This window comes from Rhinoderma darwinii, chromosome 5, assembly GCF_050947455.1.
Source record: "Rhinoderma darwinii isolate aRhiDar2 chromosome 5, aRhiDar2.hap1, whole genome shotgun sequence".
NCBI classification, from domain to species: domain Eukaryota; kingdom Metazoa; phylum Chordata; class Amphibia; order Anura; family Rhinodermatidae; genus Rhinoderma; species Rhinoderma darwinii.
In genome coordinates, this window is record NC_134691.1 from 329,006,915 (window position 1) to 329,033,616 (window position 26,702).

Genomic DNA, 26,702 nt, shown 5'->3' on the forward strand with positions numbered 1-26,702 from the left:
GAGAAGAGCAGGTAACATGGAAAATCTTTCAGTAAGAGGAGCAAAAATTGTCTCTCAAACTGACCTATTGGAACAGGCCCTGGGCATGTTTCTACAGGATCCATATGACCAACAGTGTAACCCTCAGGTAAGTGTCCAAACTCCGGCCGACCATGTTGTGGGACGGGGATTCTACCCCTGCATTAGGAAAACGTTTTTTAAGAAAATTCTGCCTAAAAATTCTATGGTGTTGTGTATTTTCTACTAATTCTGATGTTTTTCCGAATCCATTAAAGTTCCCAGAGAGATAAGCGTTGTCAGAGATGTCCAGCAGTAGCTTATCTCTCTCTCTCCGTATTGAAATAAATAAGCACACTCGGCCGATCCAAGCATGTACGTGTATCGGGCAGTCGGGAGGCTGCCATAGGGGTGGGCTTCAAGTCCAGACCAATAATGCTCTGATACGATTTTTTCCTTTTTTTTTTTTTTTTTAGGGGTTTGTCAATGTTGGAGTCACTGAAAACAAGGTCTGTTTTGATTTGCTGAAAGAAAGGGTGAGTAGTCCTGAGGGACCGCAAGTTTTTGATGTCCAGAATGCTGCCCTTTATATAAACACACCGTTTAGTTTGCAATTATTACGGTGCGCATATAAAGTCTGATGTGTCACTCCTGGTGTATGGGGGCTGACACTTCTTTTTTTGTTATATAAATTGCTCCCAATCATCAGAAGAGCTTTATCTTCCAACCAAAGATGTATGTTTATTGAGACAGACAATACTGCTGCTATAGGGCCCCTGGAGAAAGGGGGCCCAGTCCTAGTTTCATCCGTTTGGCTACTAGGTGACAAAAACTTGTGCAGGACTCCCCTCTCCAGATATACTGCGTTCTTATTAAGCAAAGGTTGCAGAATTGGCCCAATTGTCTTGGAAAGGGCATGGAAGAGAAAACTTTGGGGCATATGCGACTTTTTTGTCATTTTTTATTTAATTTTTCGGAGCGCTAAGGTGACCAAAAAACAGCAATTTGCGTGTTTTATATATATATTTTTTTTAAAGCATTCACCAAGCGGCTTAAACAATGCTATATTGTGATAGTTCAGACTTTTACAGACGCAGCGATACCAGTTATGTAAACTTTTATTTTTTTTTAACATTGATTTAGGGAAAAAAATGTGAAAAGGTTTTTTTTGGAACTTTTAATATTTTATTTTTTTGGAACATAAAAAAAACAATTTAACGTTTTTTTACTTTTACTTATTAGTCCCCCTAGGGGACTTGAAGCAGCGATCTTTGGATCGCTTGCATGTTATACTGCAATACTAATGTATTGCAGTATATTGTGATTCCGACACACTCCTTTGAAGCCCTGCGGGAGGCAGAACTTCCTAGAAGTACAAAGATGGCGGACCTGGGGGCCTTTGTTTGGACCCCAGGCTGACATAACAACCATTGTTACAGGCTGAACGTGCTGCGAGGGGGGGGGGCTTGTTAGAGGGGGCACCCCCCTAAATTCTAACACTTTAAATGCCGCGGTCACGATTTACCACGGCATTTAAGGTGTTAAACAGGTGGAATCAAAGTGAACTTTGATTCCGCCCGTTGCAGTGAGGTGTCGGCTGTGTAACACAGCCGTCACCCGCTGTGTATGGAGCGAGCTCAGCCCATGAGGTCGCTCCATACTTCCCCTTAACCCTTACCACGTACAGTTACGTGATAATGCGTTAAGGGGTTAAAGACCGTTTTTCTGTCAGTTTTCATAAATCTGCCCCAGCGTCTGTTCACTACTGCCTGCGCGTGCGGCTGTGCGTTGGGTTTGTCAGAAATGGGAAGGAAACCAGATACGACAACCCAACAAAACTGATGGAGACCATCATTGGTGTGTGGTACCGTGAAATCTCCCCTCAAGTGATTAAAAATCTTGTTGACTCCGTGTCAAACTGGGTTAAGGAGGTGATAAAGCAAAAGGGAGATTGCACCAATTATTGGGTGCGCAATGTTCTGTTGTTATTTGTGGGACCCGATATCTGCAGGGTTTATACAGAATTCTAAAATTTTCATGTACGATTAAAACAAAAATTGTAAGCCAAATACACTTTGTTAGCAATAAAATTGGTTTATGTAACAATGAGAGTGCAACTTCACACACATTCCTTATGCACATTGGTGGATTTTGGGCGTCACAACAAGAAAAAATGGCGGATTTGCATATATATGCCTCATCATACTAAACGTTTTTACCCCACTGTATGTATCTTACTGCTTTCAACTATGTAATATGATGGGTATATTTGTATCAGGCTGTGGATGGCCACCATAGCAATGTTGTACTAGGCTTTCCGTCTTTGTAAAATGGATGTCTGCCGTAGATAAAACATTTTTAAATACTCAAGTAGTTAATTCTGAGACCGTCAATTCAGGACACTCCTCTATTAGCCAAGTCGAAGCCAAAAAAAAGCATCTCTCCATGCATTACACGGACAACTTATGGATCTAAATGGGCACTGTGTAATGCTTAATTTCTCCTGTGGCGGCGCTGCAGGGAAATTGAATACTCTGTTCCCTCACAGATTACAGCTGATCACTGGGGGTCCGAACCTCCTATGAGCAGCTAATCATTGAAGAACTCTTTGAACACAAAGAGATTGTGGACAACCCCTTTAACAAACACCACTATTGTCCTTATGTTTACGGTCACTTGACCGTCGTTGAAATACCCCTTTAAAAAATTCTCTCCCATCCCTGATCGCCAACCAAATAGGAATTGCAAAGCTCCATACGGTTCTCAGCTACTAAACACTACGATCAATGAAATTTGGTGATATTGCCATATAATGCTTACACTACACACAATGATTCCCCACATGGATATGTTGTTTCCTTCTATGTCACCTTACATAAGACTATGCTAGTGACAATGTCTTGTCTTATCTTGATGTGCCAGCTTACTAGGCCTGATATGAACTATCTGGATTCTTCGCTGTTGGGATATAATAACCTAGCGGGCATTCGAAGGTAAGAAAACCAGCATCAGCTACACTTTGTGTGCATCCTGGGCATTACGGATAGATAATGTAGTGTACGATAAACCAGAAAAGAACGGAGGAAATGTCCTTATTTCTGCTCTCTTGAGTTTGCTTGCTTTTTTTTTTACCTGGTGACAACCACGAATGGCAGCTATTATATGGCCCTTACGGGTTGTCACCCAGTTTACCACAAACAAATCTGCATTGTTATACAGAGTTACACCACCGTCTTCTCTGCCTGTGTAAGTATCAGTAGTTATAGCAGCTAGAATTATATTCATGAACTGGGAAGATTAGGCTAAGCAGAGCTATAGGACCCATAACTGAGAACTTTAGTTGTCTAAATTGTGGAGAGACCCTGAATATGGCAAAAAGCTTCATATATATGTAATATTCTTTATTAAGCAATGCTGTGTTCATAACTATGGCGGCTTCTAGAATAGCACTTTATCTGTGTATTACAGCCTCCGAGAAGAAGCAGCACGTTTTCTTACAGACTATTGTCGTTCTCCAGTCCCACTGAATCCAAATAATGTAAGATTCCCGACCCCCCCCCATACTCTGTGTTACTGTTTCCCAACCGGGGTTTCGAAGCAACTGCACTGTCCGAACGTGAACTGATTGTGGCTTTTGCCGTGGCCGCTAATAGGGACTCGGGCACTAAACAAGAGGCCCCCTCGGTTAAAATGCATGACACATGACCACACATGCCAATACCTACTTAGGCACACTACAGCAGCCTCAGGTGTTGAATGGCGTCCTCTGCGATACCTTCTTTTGGCACCTGCCCCACCACTTATTGTAAACTCCATACAGTATGGTGCCGAGATATCAGTGCCTATAGTTGCCTAAATAACCGTGCATCACAATGCCGCAACCACCATACACTGCATAAATAATATATTGTACAGTGCCACACAAAGCCTAAGTAAATATCACAATGCAGTGCTCAAATTATACCAACATACAGTGCTCAAATTATACCAACATACAGTGCTCAAATTATACCAACATACAGTGCTCAAATTATACCAACATACAGTGCCCAAATTATACCAACATACAGTGCTCAAATTATACCAACATACAGTGCTCAAATTATACCAACATACAGTGCCCAAATTATACCAACATACAGTGCTCAAATTATACCAACATACAGTGCTCAAATTATACCAACATACAGTGCCCAAATTATACCAACATACAGTGCCCAAATTATACCAACATACAGTGCCCAAATTATACCAACATACAGTGCCCAAATTATACCAATATACATAAAGTAATCTAATATCAGTTCTGTACAATGTTTAAATAATACTGCTATACTATTAATGATAAGAGTTGTGGTGGTCATAAACCTCAGGTGCCAGGCAACTTGTGGGCTCTCCTTCAGAAGTGGCGACCTCACAGGTTGCACACCCCTAAGGGTGGCCCTATCCAGCCTCCTGCCGACAATCTAACCCAGCCCCTGCACATTTGAGCGCCCTACACAGCAAGTAACCTGATTATAACAACCCCCATGATTCACTATCACTCTCTAGACTGAGGGTGCATTGTGGGAGTTGTTATAGTCATATTTGAATGTTGCTGTGGGTCATGTATTCAGTGCATAATGCATGACCTTGTGATCTGAACCATATGTTTACATGCAGCTAAATTGTCTCCTTGCTCCGTGTGGCATTGTTATGTCTTTTTTTTTTGTGTGTTATTTGGGGAGCTACAGTAGGTGTGCAATTTAGGTAAAAATTTGTGTTTTCTACTTTGAATTGCTTTGCAGTAGTTACAAGCTCTTCTTTTTTTTTAACATTTCTATTGGTAGGGTTTCCCGGAATGGCAAAAATCTTCCCAAGAGTCCTCTTATGATAAAAATTTTGGGAACCACTGCTCTATGTTCATGTCTGGAAATTGACAAAATATTGATAGTTGCCTTGTTTTCCATGAATCAAAGGTGATGTCTTGTTTAGAGAACCCATTTCCATGTTCCCTATTAAAGGTATTCTGAGGTCAGGGGCGTAACTAGGAAAGACTGGGCCCCATAGCAAACTTTTGACTGCCCCCCCCCCTAGGTGCCACACACAGCCCCCTTTATAGATAGTGCCCCCTGTAGATTATGCCATACAGCCCCCCTGTAGACAGTGCTATACAGCCCTGTAGTCAGTGTCACACCTCACTTGTAGATAGCACGCCCACCTCCCCCTTGTAGATAGTGCCATACAGCCCCTTGTAGATATAGCCATAAAGCACCCCCTGTAAATAGCGCCATACAGTTCCCCTGTATATAGTGCCAGACGGCCCCCTTCCCTTGTATATAGTGCCCCACATCCCTCCTCCATTGTATATGGTTCCACACAGCCCCCCTTAGTTGATAGTGGCACACAGCCCCTCTTTAGTAGATAGTCCCACACACAGCCCCCTGTAGATAGCACCACAGCCCTCCCCTTGTAAATAGTGCCATACAGCCCCCTTAGTATATAGTGCCATACAGCCCCCTTAGTATATAGTGCCACACAGCCCCCTGTGTGTATAGTTCCACGCAGCCCCCATGTATATAGTGCCACCCTGCTCCCCCCTTGTATATAGTGCCACCTTGCTCCCTCCCCTGTATATAGTGCCACCCTGCTCCCCCCTTGTATATAGTTCCACCCGGCTCCCCCCCTTGTATATAGTGGCACACAGCCTGCCCAAAAAAAAAAATTAAAATATATATATATATATATTGTACTTGCGTTGCCCAGTTCTTGCGGGGGACGGAGCACTGCACAGTCTCCGGTCGGGAAACATGAGCAGACCAGCGTGATGCAGTGACCTCATCATGCCGGCCTGCGCAGAGAGTCTTCCCAGCACCTTATAGGCTGCAGGCCTAAAGTGGCCTGCAGCCTCAGGACCGATACTAGTGTTTCTGCTGCCTGAGGCAAAAATGGAAATGGCGCCACCCACATTTTAATTGACATCCCCCTGGCTGTTCTACATCACTACCAGCCTCCTCAAATGGCGCATCCGAGAAAGTTGTATCAGCCAGGGGGATGTCAATTAAACATGGAAAGGTGGTTTTAGAGGCAGGACTCTGACTCTTCAGGATAGAGGCACCGCCCCATGACCCTTTAATGAGTAATTAGCATATAGTGTGCGCCGTTTTAAAAGTTGATTTTATAGATTTTGCTGCATCTGAAAAAAACATACAAGGGAATGTTTGGAAATATTGTCAGGTCATGTATTACCGCATGGTAGCACTTCAAGGGGTTAAAACTACCAGACAGGTTCCCATTAAATATACAATGAATTGAAAACAATTCCATCTGCCCTGTAATTTTGTTATTAGAAATATATCCTATATAATTACAGCTCCAGAACCAAACTCTGACATATATACAGTACCACAACCAAGCTCATACATATATACAACACCAGAACAAGGCTCAATACATATATATACAGCACCAGAACCAAGCTCAATACTTATATACAGCACCAGAACAAAGCTCAATACATATATACAATACCAGAACTAAGCTCTGTACATAAATACAGCACCAGAACCGAGCTCAGTACAGATATACAGCACCAGAACAAAGCTCAGTACATATTTACAGCCCCAGAACCAAGCTCAGTACATATATACAGCACCAGTACAACTCAATTTAGTGCAACCACTGCCGTATAGGTTTGTAAGGCGTAAAACTACAGCTCCCAGCATGGCTCGAACAATGGTGAGGATATGCTGGGAGATGCTGTTTCACAAAAAAAAAAAATCATATCATAATCAAACCATCCATCATCTCGCTGCAGATCATACAGTGACTACATTACTGATTAGAGGCAGAATAAACATTTACATTAAGTTACGCACCGGTGGCGTCTCAGATTCTAGTTCTTGTTCTCTTTTCTTTTCCATCCGGTCCAGACCTCTATGATGACTTCTCCTGGCCACAACCCATTTCTGCAGCTTCCGCTCAGATGTCTTCAGCTTCTCACTTTTAAAACTTACACTGCACCTCTAATTATAATAGTACCATACACTGTGTCCCACACACACACACACACACACACACACACACACACACTGTGCACCCATAGCCCCCCTGTAGATAGTGACCCCAATAGAGCCACTGTAGATAGTGCCCTACATAGAAGCCCTGTAGATAGTGCCCCACATACAGCCCCCTGTACATAGTGCTCACATATGGACTCCAGAGCTGCAAGGTTATAGTGCTAACCACTGAGCCACCGTGCTGCCCTACATATAGCTCCCCCTATAGATAGTGCTCCACGTATTGCCCACCTCTGTAGATAGTGCCTCACATATAGCTCCCCCTATATATAGTGTCCTACATATAGCTCACCCCTGTAGACAGTACCCTACATACAGCCCCCCCTGTAGATGGTGCCCCACAGGTAACCCACCCCTGTATATAGTGTCCCAGATATAGCCCACCCCTGTAGATAGTGCCCTACAAATAGCTCCTCCTATAGTGCTCCACATATAGCCCACACCTGTATATATAGTGTCCCACATATAGCCCACTCCTGTACATAGTGCCCTACATATAGCTCCTACTGTATATAGTGCTCCACATTCCCATATAAACCCCCCCTGTAGATAATGCCACTCACAGTTTTATTAGAAAAAAACAAAAAAAAAAACTTTACATACTCACATGATCCCGTTCCCGCGCCGTCCGGTGGCAATGCAGATCTGCTCTCTCCTGAGCAGGTCTCCTGGTGCTGAACAACACAAGCGGTGTGATGACATCATCGCGCCGCTAGCGTCGTTGAAAGGTGCTGATTGGCAGGGCAGAATGACTTGCCCCATCAATCAGCGTCTTTCAACAATAGAAGCGGCGCGATGATGTCATCGCACCGCAAGCGTCGTTGAAAGGCGCTGATTGGTGGGGCAAGTCATTATACCCTGCCAATCAGCGTCATTGTAAGGTGCTGAATGGCTGTCCATTCAGCGCAAATCCATGTAATCGTATCTGCGTATTATAGACGCAGGTAAAATAAGTGCAAGAGGGGGTGGCGGCGGCTGGTTTCAGTGGCGCTGCCGACCCCTCAGAGAGGCAGCAGTAGCCTATAATATTCATTTGTATCTACGTCCAGAGGACACAGATACAAGTGAATGTGGCTGTCGCTAGCATCGGGGCACCCTCCGGTGCTAGCGACGCCATGTGGCATGAGGGGGCCCGTGCTGCCCGGCCCATAAATGTTAGAGGTCGGGAGGCGCAGGACCCGTAGTGGCGTCGCTACCGCTGAAACAGCCATGACAGCTGCTTGCGGCGCCACCGGGCAAGGTGGGGCAGACGGCACGCAGGCCCCGTAGCAGCCGCTACGGCTGCTACAGCGGTAGTTACGCCACTGTCTGAGGTAACTGAGGTGGTCCCCTGTTCAGGATCCTCATCTCTTGGCCAGAGGAGAGAGCAGTTACAAAGCATGTCTCTCGCTGTGGGGGACCTGTCTTGTCCAGCATTACACAGACAACCCATTGGAATGAATGGGCAATGTGTAATCCTTAATTACTCATGTGGTGGCGCTGCAGGGAAATTTAACACTTACTGCCAGGTTTCTCCACAGATTACAGCTGATCGCTGGGGGTCACGTTGTGATCAACTTTTAGTCAAGGGACTCTTCTAACAAGTAGGGAAATTGTTTGGATATACCACCGGTTCTATTACCAGAGTGCCTTCACTCTTTTTTTATTTTTTTGCTACTTTTTGGGGGTGATCTGACTGTACCAAACATATAAAAAGGACACATGTAAACTTAAAGGGATTTTCCAGTCCCCAAAAATTGATGGCCTATCCTCATCATAGGCCATCAATATGTGATCGGTCAGGCTCTGACTCTTGGCACCACTGCCGATCAGTTGTTTTGAAGGGGCCGCAGCACTCGTACTAGAGCTGCTTCCTCTTTATTTCTACTGCTCACACTATGAACCGCCGACAATGGGAGAAGGCAGTAAGACTGTGAACCGCCGCTACAAGTGCCGGGAGTCGGACCCTGACCGATCACATATTGATGGCCTATCCTGAGGATAGGCCATACATTTTTTTTGGGACAGGAAAACCCCTTTAACCCCTTCCCGCATTTTCACGTACATGCACGTCGGGGAATGCAGCCTGTTCGCGCATTCCCACGTGCATGTACGTGATGGAGATCGCGCGGGCACAGAAGCTGTGGCCGCGCGATCGCCGCGGGAGCCCGGCTGTGACTGACAGCTGGGCTCCCGCTGCAACTGCTGAGATTGAAGAAATCTTCAATGTCAGCCGTTTAACCCATTAAATGCCGCAGTCAATAGCGACCACGGCATTTAAATCTATTGACAGAGGGAGGGAGCTCCCTCTGTCACCCATCGGCGGCCCGCAAATGCGATCTCAGGCTGCCAACGGGTTGCCATGGCAGCCGGATGTCTATCAAAGACCCCCAGGCCTGCACTGGCTGTATGCCTATTATGCCGTGCCAGAGGCATGGCCTAATAGGTTGCCTGTCAGTTTTACACTGACAGGCAATAATGCTTTGGTATACTAAGTATACCAAAGCATTATATATGCGATCAGCAGATCGCATAGTGAAGTCCCCTGGTGGGACTAAAAAAAAAATGTAAATCAGTTAAATAAAGTTTGTGAAAAAAAAAAAATTACAGTCAAAATCAAATAAAACTACTTTTTTTGCCCAAAAAGTGGTTTTATTTAGTAAAAGTGTCAAAACAAATAACACATACACATATATGGTATCCCCGTTTTTGTACCAACTTGACCAATAAAATGAACACATTAATTAAACCGCCGGATGAACGGCGTCCAAAAAAAACGCAAAAAACAACGGCAAAATTCTCTCTTCTCCCATTCCCCCCATAAAAAAATGAAATAAAAGTTAATCTATAAGTCCTATGTACCCCAAAATAGTACTAATGAAAACTACACATTGGCCCGCAAAAATCAAGCCCCCATACGGCCACATTGACGGAAAAATAAAAAATTACGGCTCTTGGAACGCGGCGATGCAAAAACAAGTAATTTTTTCTAAAAGGCTTTTTATTGTGCAAACGTAGGAAAAACATATAAAACCTTTACACATTTGGTATCCCCGTAATCGTGCCGACCCATAGAATAAAGGTAACATGTTATTTACGCTGCATAGTAAACGGCGTAAATTTATACCGTGAAAATTAATGCTGGAATAGCTGCTTATTTTCAATTCTCTCCTAAAATAAAGTTAATAAAAGTTAATCAATATATTATAAGCATCTAAAAATGGTACAATTACAAAATACAACTCGTCTCGCAAAAAACAAGCCCTTATACGGCTATGTCAACGGAATGAAAAAACAGTTACGACTCTTGGAATGCGACCGTGAAAAAACAAAAAATAATCCTTGGTCATTAACGTGCAAAATGGCCCGGTCCTTAAGGGGTTAATAATTAATAAACATATATTTTTCTAAATAAGAGGTCATGTATTGATCTAGCTATTGTGTTTGTCTGTTGGCTCCTGCATATAGATAATCATCATGAACGGATGCTCCTCGATATTGTGCGCTCTCTCTGCCGTGATTTGTAATCCAGGAGGTAAACATATAAACTCATTGATTATGGAGTTATCAGTAAATGGGGTGAATGTTGTATATGGGACCCATACATGTAATGATAATGGTTTTCTTCTGGAAATATCATTATGTATAAGCCACCAATGGAGGGCTTCTAGTACGTGCAGTGGGAGTTGGTGCGGCAGTTTCAGTTCACCACTTATATACATGTAATGTAGGTCTATGCTATAAACGCTGATAGAAGCTTTGGTTGTCCTCCATTCCCCTCAGCTGAAGTGATCTCTTTGTGTCTTACCTTATTATGTCATTTAGTGCCCCAACCAATCATTTGTGCTTGATTTCCCGCTCAAATAACCCAACCAATCAGTTGATCATGTACTCTTCCCACCAATCAGCTAAAACCCCTATTACTGGGCAGATTAATTTCGTTCAACAGGCCAACAGTCAGGTAGCCCTCGGTTTTATTATGTCTTGTTTTATTCACACTGGCTGATCAGAATCTCACCAGAAAATACTGTATTTTCTGCTCCCGAGATGTGAGTCTGTTGTGGATCATATGTATAAACTTGTGTGTGTGTGTGTGTGTGTGTGTATGTATATATATATATATATATATATCTCCAGCTTCATGTCAACCGGTGCCAGCAGAGTGCCCCCTGACAACCAGTGTGGATAATGTTTTTTGTGACTATAATAAAACTTCAGATCATACTAGTGCCAGCACAAGTTTTCCTTTGGAAGTAAGGGTTTCCTATGGATCGGTAATAAATTTTGTCAGTGGGAAAAACCTTTTAAATGTCAAAATTATAGCTGCCTGCAGCCACCACTAGAGGGAGCTAACTGCATAAATATTTAGTCAGTTGACATGTTGTATTATAAATACATATCATAAGCCAGAAGCTCCCCCTAGTGGTGTCTTCCAGCAGCATTTATTGGAGGTTTGCCTGCTCTGTCAGGAGTCCTGGAGATCATCCCTATTAATATGTATTCATGTATTATAACAGATATGGATTGTATTTCATACCTTAAAGTTTATGTAACACTTCCTCAAAATATTACTATCTCTTTACAGATGGATTCTTGACTCCTACACCCTACTATTCCAGGATAGCCCTATACACTGGAGCATATTCTGGTTTACAGCCTGTATATGTCCCCCTGAACAGCCAGGTCTGACATTTCATTGTATACACCTGATCATTGCATAAAAATTATAGACTCATTATACAAGTATTCTCAGGATTGGATGGGGGTCCCAGTAGTTGAATCCCATCGGTTAAACATTTATGGCCTATCCTATCAATATGCCATCAGTTTGTGGTGGCAAATATCCTTTAAAGAGGCTCTGTCACCAGATTTTGCAACCCCTATCTGCTATTGCAGCAGATCGGCGCTGCAATGTAGATTACAGTAACGTTTTTATTTTTAAAAAACGAGCATTTTTGGCCAAGTTATGACCATTTTTGTAGTTATGCAAATGAGGCTTGCAAAAGTCCAAGTGGGTGTGTTTAAAAGTAAAAGTCCAAGTGGGCGTGTATTATGTGCGTACATCGGGGCGTTTTTAATACTTTTACTGGCTGGGCGTTCAGATGAGAAGTATCATCCACTTATCTTCAGAACGCCCAGCTTCTGACAGTGCAGATCTGTGACGTCACTCACAGGTCCTGCATCGTGACGGCCACATCCGCACCAGAGGCTACAGTTGATTCTGCAGCAGCATCAGGCGTTAGCAGGTAAGTCGATGTAGCTACTTACCTGCAAACGCTGATGCTGCTGCAGAATCAACTGTAGCCTCTGGTGCCGATGTGTCCTCGCTCGTCTGACACGATGCAGGACCTGTGAGTGACGTCACAGATCTGCACTGCCAGAAGCTGGGCGTTCTGAAGATAAGTGGATGATACTTCTCATCAGAATGCCCAGCTAGTAAAAGTAGTAAAAACGCCCCGATGTACGGACATAATACACGCCCACTTGGACTTTTACTTTTAAACACACCCACTTGGACTTTTGCAAGCCTCATTTGCATAACTACAAAAATGGTCATAACTTGGCCAAAAATGCTCGTTTTTTAAAAATAAAAACGTTACTGTAATCTACATTGCAGCGCCTATCTGCTGCAATAGCAGATAGGGGTTGCAAAATCTGGTGACAGAGCCTCTTTAAGATGAATATCCACCATTAAACATCATTCTTATCTAAATAAGTCCAAATTTCTACATTGATTAATCTCTTAATAAATCTTTATAGCAGATTGAGCTCTGTTATTTTTTCAGCCCTTGCATAGACCTATAGTTTAATGATAAAATGCTGTCTGCCATGCAGCCACCACTTTGGGGAGCTTAGTGCATACATCTATACATGGCACTCTATAATAACACTGTATGCAGTAAGCTCCAAAGCTCCCTCTAGTGGTGGCTGCAGGTTGCCAGAGTTTTATCATTTAACTCTGTCTAAGCTGGGGCTTTGCATCTCTTTCAGAAAAAGAGATTTTAGACGGCTTTAACGATATATAAGGAAATTTATGAGCACAGAATATTGAACCTACAAACACATGGTGTTAAAAGGTGGAGATTCTTGGTCCTTGGTCTTGTTTGACTATGTGAACTCTTTCCTAAGTACTGATTAATACTAATTAATGTCATGATGGATAATTTCTAGGTAGGACCTATGAGGATCACATTGGTATTGCACATGGTCTTGTCCTTACAAATCCATTAAATGTTTCCCGTGTAGGGCTCTATAATATCTGAGTTTCCCCATCTTTATAAGTTGTAGATGTTCTCCTTGTAGTGTTTTGCCATGTTGTAGGTCAAGGAACCAATATGGGGGTACACGTTGTCCTTGTCCTTTACTGTTCAGTATAGTCATGCATGAATAGTTTAGGTAATTTCAGTATGAGTTTACTATCTCGTCATTCCTATATGTAATATATTTTTAAAGGTAACAGAAAATAATGGTCATCCCTTTGAGTTAACGATGCAGAAGTTAGAAGAAGGAATGGAGAAGGGAAAACAGAAGGTGAAATCTGTATTTATGTTTTGTTTTGATGTGAGCTAAACAGTATAGAATCCAGACTGATATATTTTCCTGTACTGATACATTGTAGCAAACACGTAGGGCAGGAGAGAGATTTGTACTACAGATGTATGTAGCTCAGTGGCTTGCACACACTTGTAAGAAACCCTCAGGTGTGTGAAGTATTAGGTCAGTTTTCAACCTATGGATGTAAACAGGAATGCGTCTGTTCACTGACAACATTCAGAGATGTTGAAAATGAATAAACTTGAAACATACAGTATATTAGAAAGCTAAGCACAAAACAAATAATAAAAGATCATCTCACCCAAATGTCATCCACGCCACTGTTCACAAACGCTGGGCAGGAGGTGCTCGGCAGTACAGGACGGTGATCTAGGATTCTTAGATGTAACAAAAAACTTCTCCAGTTAAAAACGGAATTTTTTTATTTTAGCTAAATATTAAAAACAACAGATATCCGAGAGAGAGAGAGAGAGTGCACTCATGCTTACATGTTTCTGGCTAGTAACAGTCCTTAATCATAGCTACAGTGCTAACTAAAGACACCTAGAATTTTATGCGTAATATGTATTTAATCCCAAAACACTCCAGATGCATCACATAAAAACAACCAAAATACAAAAAGACTTCTTATTATTGACTGTAAATAATATAAGTAATTTGAATAAAATATATTAAGTTGCTTTTTAAGTTGTGGCCATTGGGGTGACTTGTTTCAAGTCTATTCCTTCACCTAGCTGGTTGTCCTGCTGCTTCTGACATAGATCTGACTGCACACTGTTGGTGTCTGTGGCGGCCCTCTCTGCTCTCCCCCTTCCTTTTTGCAGTGTTAGAGATACATATTAGTGTACATGGCAGATCAGTGTGTGGAGAGGAGGGAAAGCATCCAAGTGTTCAGGAATGGCAAATCACACAAGCTGTCAGAATATGAGGAAAGCAGAGGGGGAGGGGGAATCTCACCGTCCTCAGCATCAGTGTCTGTCAGCACAGAGGACAAGTTATCCCTCATAGGCTGTAGAAGGGGAAAGCAGTACAGGAATGAAGCTGTGCTGATACATGAGAACATGTGGAAACAGGAGCATTCTGGACACACAGAGCTCATAGCCAGCATGTATTGCTGAGAGGGACATGTCCACATGAGAAAATTTTGAAACTAGGAGCAGGTTGTAAGCTGAATATCAGGGGGTCTTATAATGAATGGAGATTGCAGCCTGAAACTTAGTGCAACTTTTTTAATTCCAGGTGACTAATATATGTAAAACATTTTGTTTCCATAGCAAAGGTGTCGATAGCCTTTAAAGTGTAGCTAAACATTTGACAAACTTCTGTCATAGTGACATGTCAGAAGTTTGGATTGGTGGGGGTCCGAGCACTGAGACCCCCACCAATCTCTAGAACGAAGCAGCTGAAGAACTCGTGTGAGCGCTCAGCCGCTTCGTGTCTGTTCGGCTTTTTCCGGAAATCAATGTATTGGTGTGCAGACTCAATAGAAAGTCTATGAGCCCGTACTCCGATACATCGGCTTTCCAGAAAAAGCCGAATAGACACGAAGCGGCTGACCATTCACATGAGCGCTTCAGCCGCTTCGTTCTAGCCATTAGTGGGGGTCTCAGTGCTCGGACACCCACCAATCCAAACTTCTGACATGTCACTATGACATGTCAGAAGTTTTTCAAACATTTAGCTACACTTTAACATTCAATATCATAGGCTTCATGAATAATGCATTTCATGGAAGGGTCTCCCCTCCCTCCCCATTGCATTCTTATATAACCACACTGTACTTGGCCTGTAAAGCTGTTCCATCATAAGATAGATGTAAAGGATATGTCACTTTTGCAACCAAATTTTATTGATCCAATGCTAAAAAAGTAGTAACTTTTCAAATAGTCTTGAATAAAAATATCCTACCATTGTGTCTACAGCTCTTATGCAGACTTATGTGTCTCCATGGTTACAGACTACAAACATACCTTGCTTGTAGTGTGATCTGCATTGTTTTGGTATGTAATATGATTCTTTGTATTGTCTTTTTCCAGGGCATCAGGGTCACAGCATTAATCCTTACAAATCCCCAAAATCCTTTAGGAGAAGTCTACCCCCTTCATTTAATCAAAGAATGTCTAGAATTTGCCAGCAGGTATGAGCTATGTGAATCTTAAAAGGGAACTCCGGTGAAAACCATCAGTTTCCAATGTGAATTTTCTCTGGTAATTATGATGTCCAATGTCACTGCTGTCTCTTGTAGGTTTCTGAGTAATAAAATATCAGGCAGAATGTGCCCCAGCCATTGCGTTGCAACAACCCATCATTGAACTGGGTGACAACTTAGCCCTGTCCATTCTGCTGTGGTCACTGAACCTCACACAGGGTTCTTTCTGTTTCTTGTAAATGATGTTTCACTATTGCCAACCAATTATCTCTGCCCCTCAGTGCAGTGGGCTGTGATTTGCTTACTGCCTGTGACATGCATGCTGCTGCACAGTGCACCTTCTTCTGCCTCTCCTGTGCCTTAGACCTGCATCACAATTTGGAATGAACTATATAATATTTTTTCATAAATTAATATTTAACTTTTTCCAGATTTATTATTTCATTTATTTGTGCTCTTTGAAAATGGAATTAAATTTTGTACTAATTCTTTTTTTTGGGGAACCTTTTCATTAGATTTGATCTTAGACAATTTTGTCTGTGTATAAAACATTAGGGTAGATTTGTGAAGGAGTGAGAGCGCCACCTTGTGTACAGAAGTGTTATTTCCTTGGTAATTAATTGTCACTAAACAAAACAGTTTACAGTCTACACAACTTTTGGACTTGATACCTGAGAATCCCAGAATCTGAAAATTCTACACGCTTCCTTCAATACATAAGCCTGGCAAGGCAGGGAGGCCAATCATCTCAGACATGGGAACACTTATTGAAAAAAATCTCAGGTTACAAATGCACAAAATTGGTGCACAGATGCAGTAGAATTTAGTGCAAGTTGTATTCGCTCTTATTGTACATGCTCTTATTTTTATTTGTCTATAGGTACAAATTGCACGTGATTTTGGATGAAATTTACATGCTGTCAGTTATGGATACTGAGTTTACTAGCGTCCTTTCCTTCCATGAGTAAGTATTGTCCAGATGTCAAAGGCTAACTTCACACGGTGGATCTCACACTGGGAAAAATCTGAGATGGATTTGGATGAGAATTTGCGGCTGACCCAGTTTTGCAGTTAAAACTGCCATGGATCTACACGTAAGATTGGCCCCATTCAATAGCGCTAATCTGCGTGTGGCTACACGATGCAGTATTTTCCACGAAATACGCGCAGAAACCGCGTCAACAGTTGACATGTCACTTTATTTTTAAAGCAATGCGGTTTTCAATTCGCTGAGCAGTTTTGCATTAAAATCCATGGGACGCTTAATGTCGGTGGTTTTCATACTTGCACTGAAATCCACATGACAATCCGCCATGTGAACATAGCCTACCCTAACTCTTTTTGGGTCTGTTGGTTATGGTACTCATTGGTCAAAAACAATATATACAGTCACCAATCTTCTCTTCTATAACCAATTTATTGTAACACGCAGTGAGCCTGGGTAACAGAGTGGTACGGCATGTGGCAGGCACTTATATAGGGGGTAAATGGCTGCACTTTCTGTAGAAAGACATTTGGCTCACACTTAAGGGCATGTAGCTGCACTGTATATGGGGGACATGTGTCTGGCATTCACAGGGGCATGTAGCTGCACTGTATATGGGGGACATGTGTCTGGCATTCACAGGGGCATGTAGCTGCACTGTATATGGGGGGCATGTAGCTGCACTGTATATGGGGGACATGTGTCTGGCACTCACAGGGGCATATTGCTGCACTGTATATCGGGGGCATGTAGCTGCACTGTATATGGGGGACATGTGTCTGGCACTCACAGGGGCATATTGCTGCACTGTATATCGGGGGCATGTAGCTGGCACTTCATACGCAGCCTGTATTTCGCATTGCTAGGAGTGCTTGGAGACGACACAGAATGTCAGGATACAAAAATTTGCTGCAGGCCGGTTTTGCTTTTTGTTTGAAAGTTTTGGATGAATGAACCGAACACAAAGTTTATAAGAAAGTTGCAGAACTTTTTATAGTACAATGATTAAGCTTTATTGACAAACTGGAAAATTCCTTGAAAGCTCCAGGGTACGAAGCTCCAAAATCTATATTTATTATTTGCATTTCGTTGGTTGATTTTTTTAGACATGAATTTTAACTGGACGGCCAAAAAGTTTTTCTTATCTCTAGACTATACATATAATGGATCTGTGATCACACGCAGTCGTTGTAGGATAAGATATAAACATAGATTGTGTGAAGGTTTGAATCTGATAGCCACATATAGTTTAATTTTTACTACTGAGCAAAGGGCTTTTTATAGGGCCCCCTGTGCTTTGAGTATGCCACTGCACTGTCGGACCCCCACCGATAACCTATCATAAAATATTGCCAAGAGACCCATCTTCACTCGTCTCCTGTTCCCATTTTTCACTCCTGAAGCCAGAGACTAATCCGGTGTCTGTAAATCTTGGAATTATTTTCTTAATATTTTTTTCCCTTTGACTATTTTATGTTTATATTTAGTCTCCCAGATCCAGAGAGAACTCACTTTATATGGGGACTTAGCAAGGTAAAGTCTGTAGACTAGTGTGAACCCGTCTGTGCTAAGAGATCCTTTTTACGTGTATGTTTTTTTAACTGTGGGGGTTCTCTGTTTATGATTTACTTGTAGGATTTTGGAATGAATGGACTCCGAATAGGGATACTTTATACAGAAAACAAGCACGTCGTCAATTCCATGAGTCGTATGGCAACTTTCCACCAATGTTCAGGACCCACCCAGCACATGGCCTATCAGTTCCTCCAGGACAGAGGTTAGTCATCAGTGGTGTTCACAAAGATCTCCCTAAAGGCCTGGAATCCAGGGCCAGCAGAAGAAAAGTCTTTTGACCATTGCTGTACCTGTCTGGATTTACACGGAATGGAATTTTTGCGTATGTCACCTCTTCTACATTGAAAAAACTGAAATACGCAGTGAACATCCAGAACAGAAGGAGCATGCTACAGATTTGAAAATCCACAGCATGCTCTAATTTCTGTCCAGAAAATGTTCAGCAGCATGTGAATAAATTTTGTTCAAATCCACAGTCTGTAATCCGCTGCAGATTTTCCGCACGGAAAAAACCCCAACATTTGCGTCCCGTGTGATTCCAGCCTTACAACATATCACTTACCCCAGTTGTCAATTTATTTATACATTTCCGCATGACCAATACTGTATCAGAGGAACAGCACGATGTAGAGTTGTAAGAAAAGATGAGTGTTCTTTTGGCCTACGCTTTTCCATCCTGCGAGATCCGGCAAAAAAATCAAATAGCGTGCGGTATACTTTTTTCTAACATGAAGCCTAAGTGTGACGAATGTCACTGTATGGCATCTGTTATAGGTATACGGTAAACGTATACGTCGAGAAGCTCCAGTCATGTAACTGTGCATATATGGACAGTATTGTCACTGAAGCTTACTGCACAGGGCTGCAGGCTGCCCGCTCGTCTCTGGCTGATTTTTTTCCTTGTCCTGGGCTGCATTTAATCTGCCCTAGGGTAGTCCCAGTAATTTACCTCAGGGAAGCTCCCCTGACGTAGCTTCCTGGGATGGAGATAAAAAGCAGCTGGGGACTCAAGCATCTGGAAGCGCTCTGTCCGGGGACTCCGGCCCTGAGGAAGCTCCATATATAAACAGTGATGTCAAGAGCTTCCCGAGGGCCGGAATCCACAGGCAGAGCATCAAGAAGCATCTACCTGGGGGGTGAGAGGGGGCCAGGTCTGTTTCAGGCGCCGTATCCCAGTGATTCTCAACCCTGGCCATGGAGGAACCCTATTGCTATGGAAGAATCTCTGAAATTTTTTGGTACTGCCTCGGAACCGCTGCTTCCATTTCTTGCTTGGTGTAATTATGGTATATCATTGTGTAATTTTTGCAAAGGTTTTATTGTGGCCCAGATTTGTTGACTGTTTTGCCAAGGATCTTTTAACAGGATGAAAGTTGTCCATTCCTACCGTGAAAGTAACAGCTCTTCCTACTGCTTTCTTCTGAGGAACCCTTGACCAGATTCCAAGAAACCCTCATTGGGAAACACTGGCCTATAGAGTTAGATACGTTGCAGCCTTCCGTCGGAGGTACAGTACTGTGCAAAGGCTTTTTGCAGTTGTGGAAAAATGCTGCAAAGTAACAATGCTTTAAAAATTAGAAGTGTTAATATTTTTTTTTTGATCGATTAACAAAATACAAAGTTAATGAACAGAAGAGAAATCTAAATCCAATCAATATTTGGTGTGACCACCCTTTACCTTTAAAACAGCATCAATTCTTCTGGGTACACTTGCACAACGTCATGGATAAGGATTATATTCAGGTGTATGATTAACCAATTATATCAAACAGGTGATAATGATCATCATTTTCATATGTAGATTGAAACAGTCATTAACTGTAACAGAAACAGCTATGTAGGAGACACAAAACTGGGTGAGAAACAGCCAAACTCTGCTACAAAGGTGAGATTGCGGAAGACCGTTTCATGTCACAGGTCCACCATGGCAAGACTGAGCACAGCAACAAGATACACAAGGTAGTTATACTGCATCAGCAAGATCTCTCCCAGGAAAAGATTTCAAATCAGACTGGGTTTTTTTCTGTGCTGTTCAAGCTCTTTTGAAGAAGCACAAGGAAACGGGCAACGTTGAGAACAGTAGATGCAGTGGTCAGCCAAGGAAACTTTGTGCTGCAGATCAAAGACACATCATGCTTACTTCTCTTCTAAATCGGAAAATATCCAGCAGTGCCATCAGCTCAGAATTGGCAGAATCCTGTGGGACCCAGGTACACCTATCTACTGTTCAGAGAAGTCTGGCCAGAAGCGGTCTTCATTGAATGATTGCGGGCAAAAATCTATACGTACGACATGGAAACCAGCCAAAGCAACTCCACTATGCACAAAAACATAGGAATAGGGTGCAGTAGAATGACAGTAGGTGCTCTGGACTGAGGAGTCATGATGTGAAATATTTGGCTGCAACAGAAGGCAGTTTTTTCACCAAAGGACTAGCGAGCGGTACAATAATAAGTGTCCGCAGGCAGCAGTGAAGAATGGTGGAGGGTCCTGGAGAGCGGTACAATATTGAGTGTCTGCAGGCAGCAGTGAAGCATGGTGGAGGGTCCTGGAGAGCGGTACAATAATGAGTGTCTGCAGGCAGCAGTGAAGCATGGTGGAGGGTCCTGGAGAGCGGTACAATTATGAGTGTCTGCAGGCAGCAGTGAAGCATGGTAGAGGGTCCTGGAGAGCGGTACAATAATGAGTGTCCACAAGCAGCAGTGAAGCACGGTGGAGGGTCCTTACAAGTTTGGGGCTACGTTTCAGCAAATGGAGTTAGGGATTTGGTCAGGATTAATGGTGTCCTCAATGATGGGAAATACCGGCAGATACTTATCCATCATGCAATACCATCAGGGAGGCATCTGATTGGCTCTAAATGTATTCTGCAGTAGGACAACGACCCCAAACATACAGCCATTGGCATTAAGATCTATCTTCAGTGTAAAGAAAAACTAGGAGCCCTGGAAGTGAGCCCTGATCTCAACATCATCGAGTCTGTCTGGGATTACATGAAGAGACAGAAGGATTTGTGGAAGCGACGTCCGCAGACGATCTGTGCTTAGTTCTACAAGATGTTTGGAACAACCTCCCTGCCAGGTTCTTTCAAGAATGTGCAATTGTACCAATAAGAACTGATGCTGTTTTGAAGGCAAAGGGTGGTCACACCAAATATTGATTTGATTTAGATTTCTCTTCTGTTCATTCACTTTACATTTTGTTGATTGATAAAAAAAAACTGTTTTAACACTTCTTTTTTTTTTTTTTAAAGCATTCTTACTTTGCAGCATTTTTCCAAAACTGCCTAAAAATTTTGCACAGTATATGTTGGGGTTAAACATGGCACAGGGAAACAATGTTAGGCCTCAAGCGGTAAGGATAGATACTTGGATATACAAAAAGTCAGAATATTGTATAACCTGTTACAAGTGGTTAAAGGTCTAAAACTCTTCATTTTTATAGACTGGTTGGAGAATGTGTTTTTTCCTACCAATAAAGAACTCCTCAGAAATTCTCAAACGACCCTTGTTACTGGGCTAGAGGAACTTAGAATACCAGTGATCCACCGGTCCACGGGGATGTATGTCTGGGCGGATTTCAGGAAGGTATGTCTACAAAATCAGGGCCAACATGACAAACCCTTTCTTTATTGAAGTCATCCTGACGATCAGCTGTTATTACGCCGGTACTCTGGCTGGTTATACATTTCCCCCGGCGGCAACTACTGTAGAAATGTAGTGTGAACATGACGGCCATTCAAATGAATATCCATCCATGTAATAAATAGACTAGTCAAATCCAATAGAGCGAGAGAAGCTGCTTGCAGAAGTTCGCCACTCTGGTTAATAGGGGGGTCCTAAGTTGGAGACATTTACCCAATTTTCAGGTGTAAAATATGCAGTACATTTATTTAGCATTATATATATCAAACCCCATGACACTTTTTTCAACAGTGACTACTTTAGAAAAGTTCAGTAGTTGTGCTTTATGCCAAATAACTTTTACGTTTTAAAAATTATGGAAAAGAAAAACGTAGGGGATAACTATAAGATGGATAGACCCTAACATGAACATTCTGGCATCAGCTTAAAGGGTATATCACCTTTTTAGTCTTAAATACAAATATCTTAACATTGTATGTCTATAGCTCCTATGCAGACCTATGTGTCTCCATGGAAACAGACTACAAACAAACACTGTGTAGTCTGATCCTGCGGTCATATGTTACTCCCTTCCATCTTTTCCCTACTTCTTCCTAACATACATTCGGTAGGTTGCAAGAGGCAGAGGACAGATAGAAAGGAGTATGACTGCACAGGGATTCTTTGGAGTCTGTAACTATGGAGACACATAGGTCTGCGTAAGAGCTGTATATGCAATATGGTAGATTTGTCATCAAGTTATTTCATTTAATTATTTTTTATTTTAGATGCATTGGAATAAATTAAAATGGTACTTGGCTCTTTAACATGCAAAATTTACAACACGTATGCAAATGATCTATTATAGTATTTTATTGGGGTCCTTTTGGATGACCTTGTGCCCTATAGATGAAAAGATGTTCTAATTATACTGACTTGCCTTTAGCACTTGGAAAACTTTAGTCATAAGTGCTCTGTGTATCTGCTGTGTCTGTACTTTGTTCAGAGCTTATGAGCTGTTACTGCAACTCCATGTTATAGAAATAAGTGACATCATTGAAATGATAAGGATTTTAGCCCAGTGATTGCTAGTGGTGGGCTTTATTTTTGTATTTTCCCTGGCTTCTTGCAAGTGTCTCTAAGATTTTAAATATATCAATCCTTTTCTTCTTTCTTACATTTCCTTCTCTCCTTTCCTTTTCTTCTTTTTGCTCCTTTTCTTTCCTTTCCTTCCCTTCTTTTCTTCCCTTGTCTTTTCTTTCCTCACGTTTATTTCCTTTTCTCCTTTGCTTTCCTACTTTTCTTATCTCTCTCTGTGCTTTTCTTTCCTTTCTTCCCTTTTCTTCTTTTTTCTCCCTTCTTTCCTTCTCTTTTTTCCTTTCTTTTCTATCCTCTTTCCCTTTTTTCTTTCTTTTTCGTTCTTTCTTTCTTTTCTTTATTTCTTTCTTTCCTTTCTTCTTTTCTTCCCTTTTCTTCTTTCCCCCCCCCCCTTCTTTCCTTCTCTTTTTTCCTTTCTTTTCTATCCTCTTTCCCTTCTTTCTTTCTTTTTCTTTCTTTCTTTCTTTCTTTCTTTCTTTCTTTCCTTTATTTATTTCTTTCTTTCTTTCTTTCTTTCTTTATTTCTTTCTTTTCTTTATTTCTTTCTTTCCTTCTTTTTTTTTTTTCTTTTCTTTTCTTTCCTTTTCTTCTTTTCTTTCATTTTCTACTTTCTTTTTCTCTCTGCCCTTTTACATGTCTTTAATTTCTTTTTCATTTTCTTTGCTTTCCTTTTTCCATTTTAGTATGCATTTTTAAAACATTTTAAAACATTTTCTTTGATTTTTCTCATAAATTTAGTTTCTGCCATCACAGACATTTGAAGGAGAGATGGAACTATGGCAACGGTTTATTTCTGAGAAACTTTGTATAACTCCTGGTAAAACCTTTGAATGCTGTGAGCCTGGCTGGTTTCGTCTGACTACCTCCCTCCCAGATCATATCTTACAAGTGTGTAAGTACATCAACTTGTCAACTAGCGACAATTCACAGATCCTTACCTAGGAGATACAACGGATCATACCTTGAAGATTCCTTCTCCGTGTAATTTAAAGGGGAAACTCTGGTTAAAAAAAAAATGAAAATGGAATTTAATATTCTAATAATCTATTAAAAAAGGGCCCACTTTTGCTTTAAAGCGAATGGATCACCTTTTTTTTTTTTTGCTAAATAATATTTATTGAAGCATAAATTTTTTCTTTACATGATTATGGGGCAGCCCTTCCAATGTTACTCCCTACCACAGCCTGCACATATATCATAGTTATAGTGGTTAGTAAGGGGCCCATGCTTGGGGCCCCAGACCATGATCAGACTGCTGCTGTGTATTACATACTTATTTAAATAAGCATGAGTAAGGACACAGGACGTGTCAGAAACGCGTAGCCAAAATTAACTAAGGCAATTTTGACCTTCCCCCTTCCACCCATCTTCGTACTCTGTTACATTCTCCATTACTCCTTCGTTTTTAACAAATTTGATACAATACCAATAAAGTGAAACGTTGGTTCCTTTTACTTACCTAAGCGTGGGATTTTGGTTCTACTTCTTCCATACTTATTTAAACTAAATGTATAGGATTAGAAAAGATGGTGCCACACCTGTCCACAGGCGGTCTGTGGTATTGAAGTTAATCCCTATTCACTTCAATAGAGCTTAGCTTCAATATCAGACACAACCCATAGACAGGTGCGGTGCCGTTTCTGGAAGAAAGCAGCCATGTTTTTGTAATTCAATATCACCCCTTTAAGAGGAAAGAAAAGACCATCATTTATTGTAATTATTACCCTTTTTTTTTTTAGGTTTAGAAAAGCTGAAGAAGGTTTTACAATGCGGACCACAATTAAATATTACAAGTAATTCCAAATAATATAAAGCAAGTTCTAATTTAGCTATCCTTACCCAATTTTTGGCTTCGATAAAGAAATATACTTTGTCTATGGTTTGTTTTTGTCAGATGGGCAGAACTGATGTATAATGCCCAAGCGGCTATGGTCAGAATTGTTTTGATTATCTGGCTCTTCTTGTACTTGTTTTAAGCAGGGGTGTAGCTGTGCAGGGGCGGGGCTGACGGGATATAAGGGCCCTTTGGTCCGGGTCCCGGTGGGTCCCCGAGGGGCCTGGACGCCAGCAAGATACTCTGCATCTGCCAGGATATTTAGATAGGGCTAGGGTAAGGAACTGAATCTTTTTCCCATGTGAATAAAAACCCGGCTCTGACTATTTTAGGCAGCAATTGTGTAGTAAATATTAAAGGGGTGTTCCTATTTCAGTTAATAATTGTACTATTTTCCAATATACTTTCTTTATAGATTCCTTATGGTTTTGGAGATTTCTGCTTGCTGTCTGTCATTCAATTGGAACTTTCATTGCTTTCTCCCAGTGGATAAAAATCAGCCCTGATCATGTAATGGACACACAGGTGTACGGCTCGTTACAAGACACATCTCGGATAACTGTATCTAGCCGTGCAACTGTGTGACCGTCACATGACTAGGACAGATTTTTATCCACTGGAAATAATCTGTGTGAGTTCCTATTTTCTGACTGCAAGCGGAGATCTTGAAAGCCGTGAGGAACTGATACATAAAATATAGTGGAAAATATTCTAACTGTTTTGTTGCTACACATTAGCTAAGCGGGTGATGAAAATGCTCTTCCATGTTAACCATACTAATCTATGACCTGGAACCCAATACTTTCACCTGAGGAGGCTGCTGGCATTAACCTATTTGTGCAGTTGGGTGGATATATATATATATATATACACACCCTGTGAGTCCACGGATTTCAGGCTCATTCCCAACTTCTTGTCTGATGCCATCATGCCAGAGCAGCGACAGCTCCGTTTCCTGTCTAACACAAACCTCGTCTAATGTGCCCTGTTTTCAGATTAAAATGCTGCGATTAGTACTGACTGCTGTATTTTAACTAACTATGTGTGATGGGAGATGTTATTTTCTAGGGAATCAGACAGACCCAAGTCCTAGGGGCACCAAGATGGTATTATTATCTGTCATCGTTGTGTTTGTGATGTTGATGCAGAGGAAATGTAGTATTATATGGCGGCTATTCAGATGAGTCCGCCAGAAAGGGAGCCCCTCTTCCAGAATGGGACTCCCTGATAAATCCTATACACTGTTCCGCCATAACAATAAAACCATCTGCCTAATATTGTGTAGGTCGCACTCGTGCCGCCGAAACAGCACTGACCTGTCGAGGCATGGACTACGAAAGATCTCTGAATGTTCCTGTGGTATCGACGTTGGCAGTGGATCCTTTATATCCTGTAAGTTGTGAGGTGCGGCCTCCATTTGTTTTTCCAGCACATCCCACAGATGATCGATCGGATTGACATCTGGTGAATTTGGAGACAAGTCATCACCTTGAACTCTTTGTCGTGTTCCTCAAACCATTCCTGAACAATGTCTGCAGTGTGGCGGGGGCATTATCCTGATGAATTTAGGGAATAACGTTACCAGGAAGGGGCGCACTTATTCTGCAGCAATGTTTAGGTCGGGGGTACGTGTCACCGTAACATTCACATGAATGCCAGGATACAAAGCTTCCCTGGAGAACATTGCCCAGATCATCACACTGTCTCCGCCGGCTTGTCTTCTTCTTAGAGGTGCCATCCTGGTGCCATCTCTTATCCAGGTAAGTGACGCACACGCACCCGGCCGTCAACATGATGTAAAAGAAAACATGATTTATCAGACCAGGCCGTCTTCTTCCATTATGCCATG

General features: G+C 41.9%; 1 protein-coding gene across 1 annotated transcript; it reads left to right on the plus strand.

The window, feature by feature from the left end:
* The first annotated feature begins 16 nt into the window (after positions 1–16).
* LOC142652163 (1-aminocyclopropane-1-carboxylate synthase-like protein 1) lies at positions 17–25,147 on the plus strand. The gene is made up of 14 exons (XM_075827708.1): positions 17–127; positions 474–533; positions 2,920–2,990; positions 3,466–3,535; positions 10,503–10,569; positions 11,620–11,717; positions 13,488–13,565; positions 15,626–15,726; positions 16,619–16,702; positions 18,211–18,256; positions 18,359–18,500; positions 21,743–21,885; positions 23,758–23,911; positions 24,759–25,147. Exons 1-14 carry the CDS (start codon positions 17–19, stop codon positions 24,824–24,826), a joined length of 1,293 nt encoding a protein of 430 aa, XP_075683823.1. The 3' UTR covers positions 24,827–25,147.
* The last annotated feature ends 1,555 nt before the right edge of the window (positions 25,148–26,702 follow it).

Coding starts and splice junctions, on each gene's coding strand:
- LOC142652163 (XM_075827708.1), top strand. CDS start 17: ATGGAAAATCTTTCAGTAAGAGGAGCAAAAATTGTCTCTCAAACTGAC. Junction 13,566..15,625: donor TGGAGAAGGGAAAACAGAAG/GTGAAATCTGTA, acceptor GTCTTTTTCCAG/GGCATCAGGGTCACAGCATT. Junction 16,703..18,210: donor AGCGTCCTTTCCTTCCATGA/GTAAGTATTGTC, acceptor GTTTATATTTAG/TCTCCCAGATCCAGAGAGAA.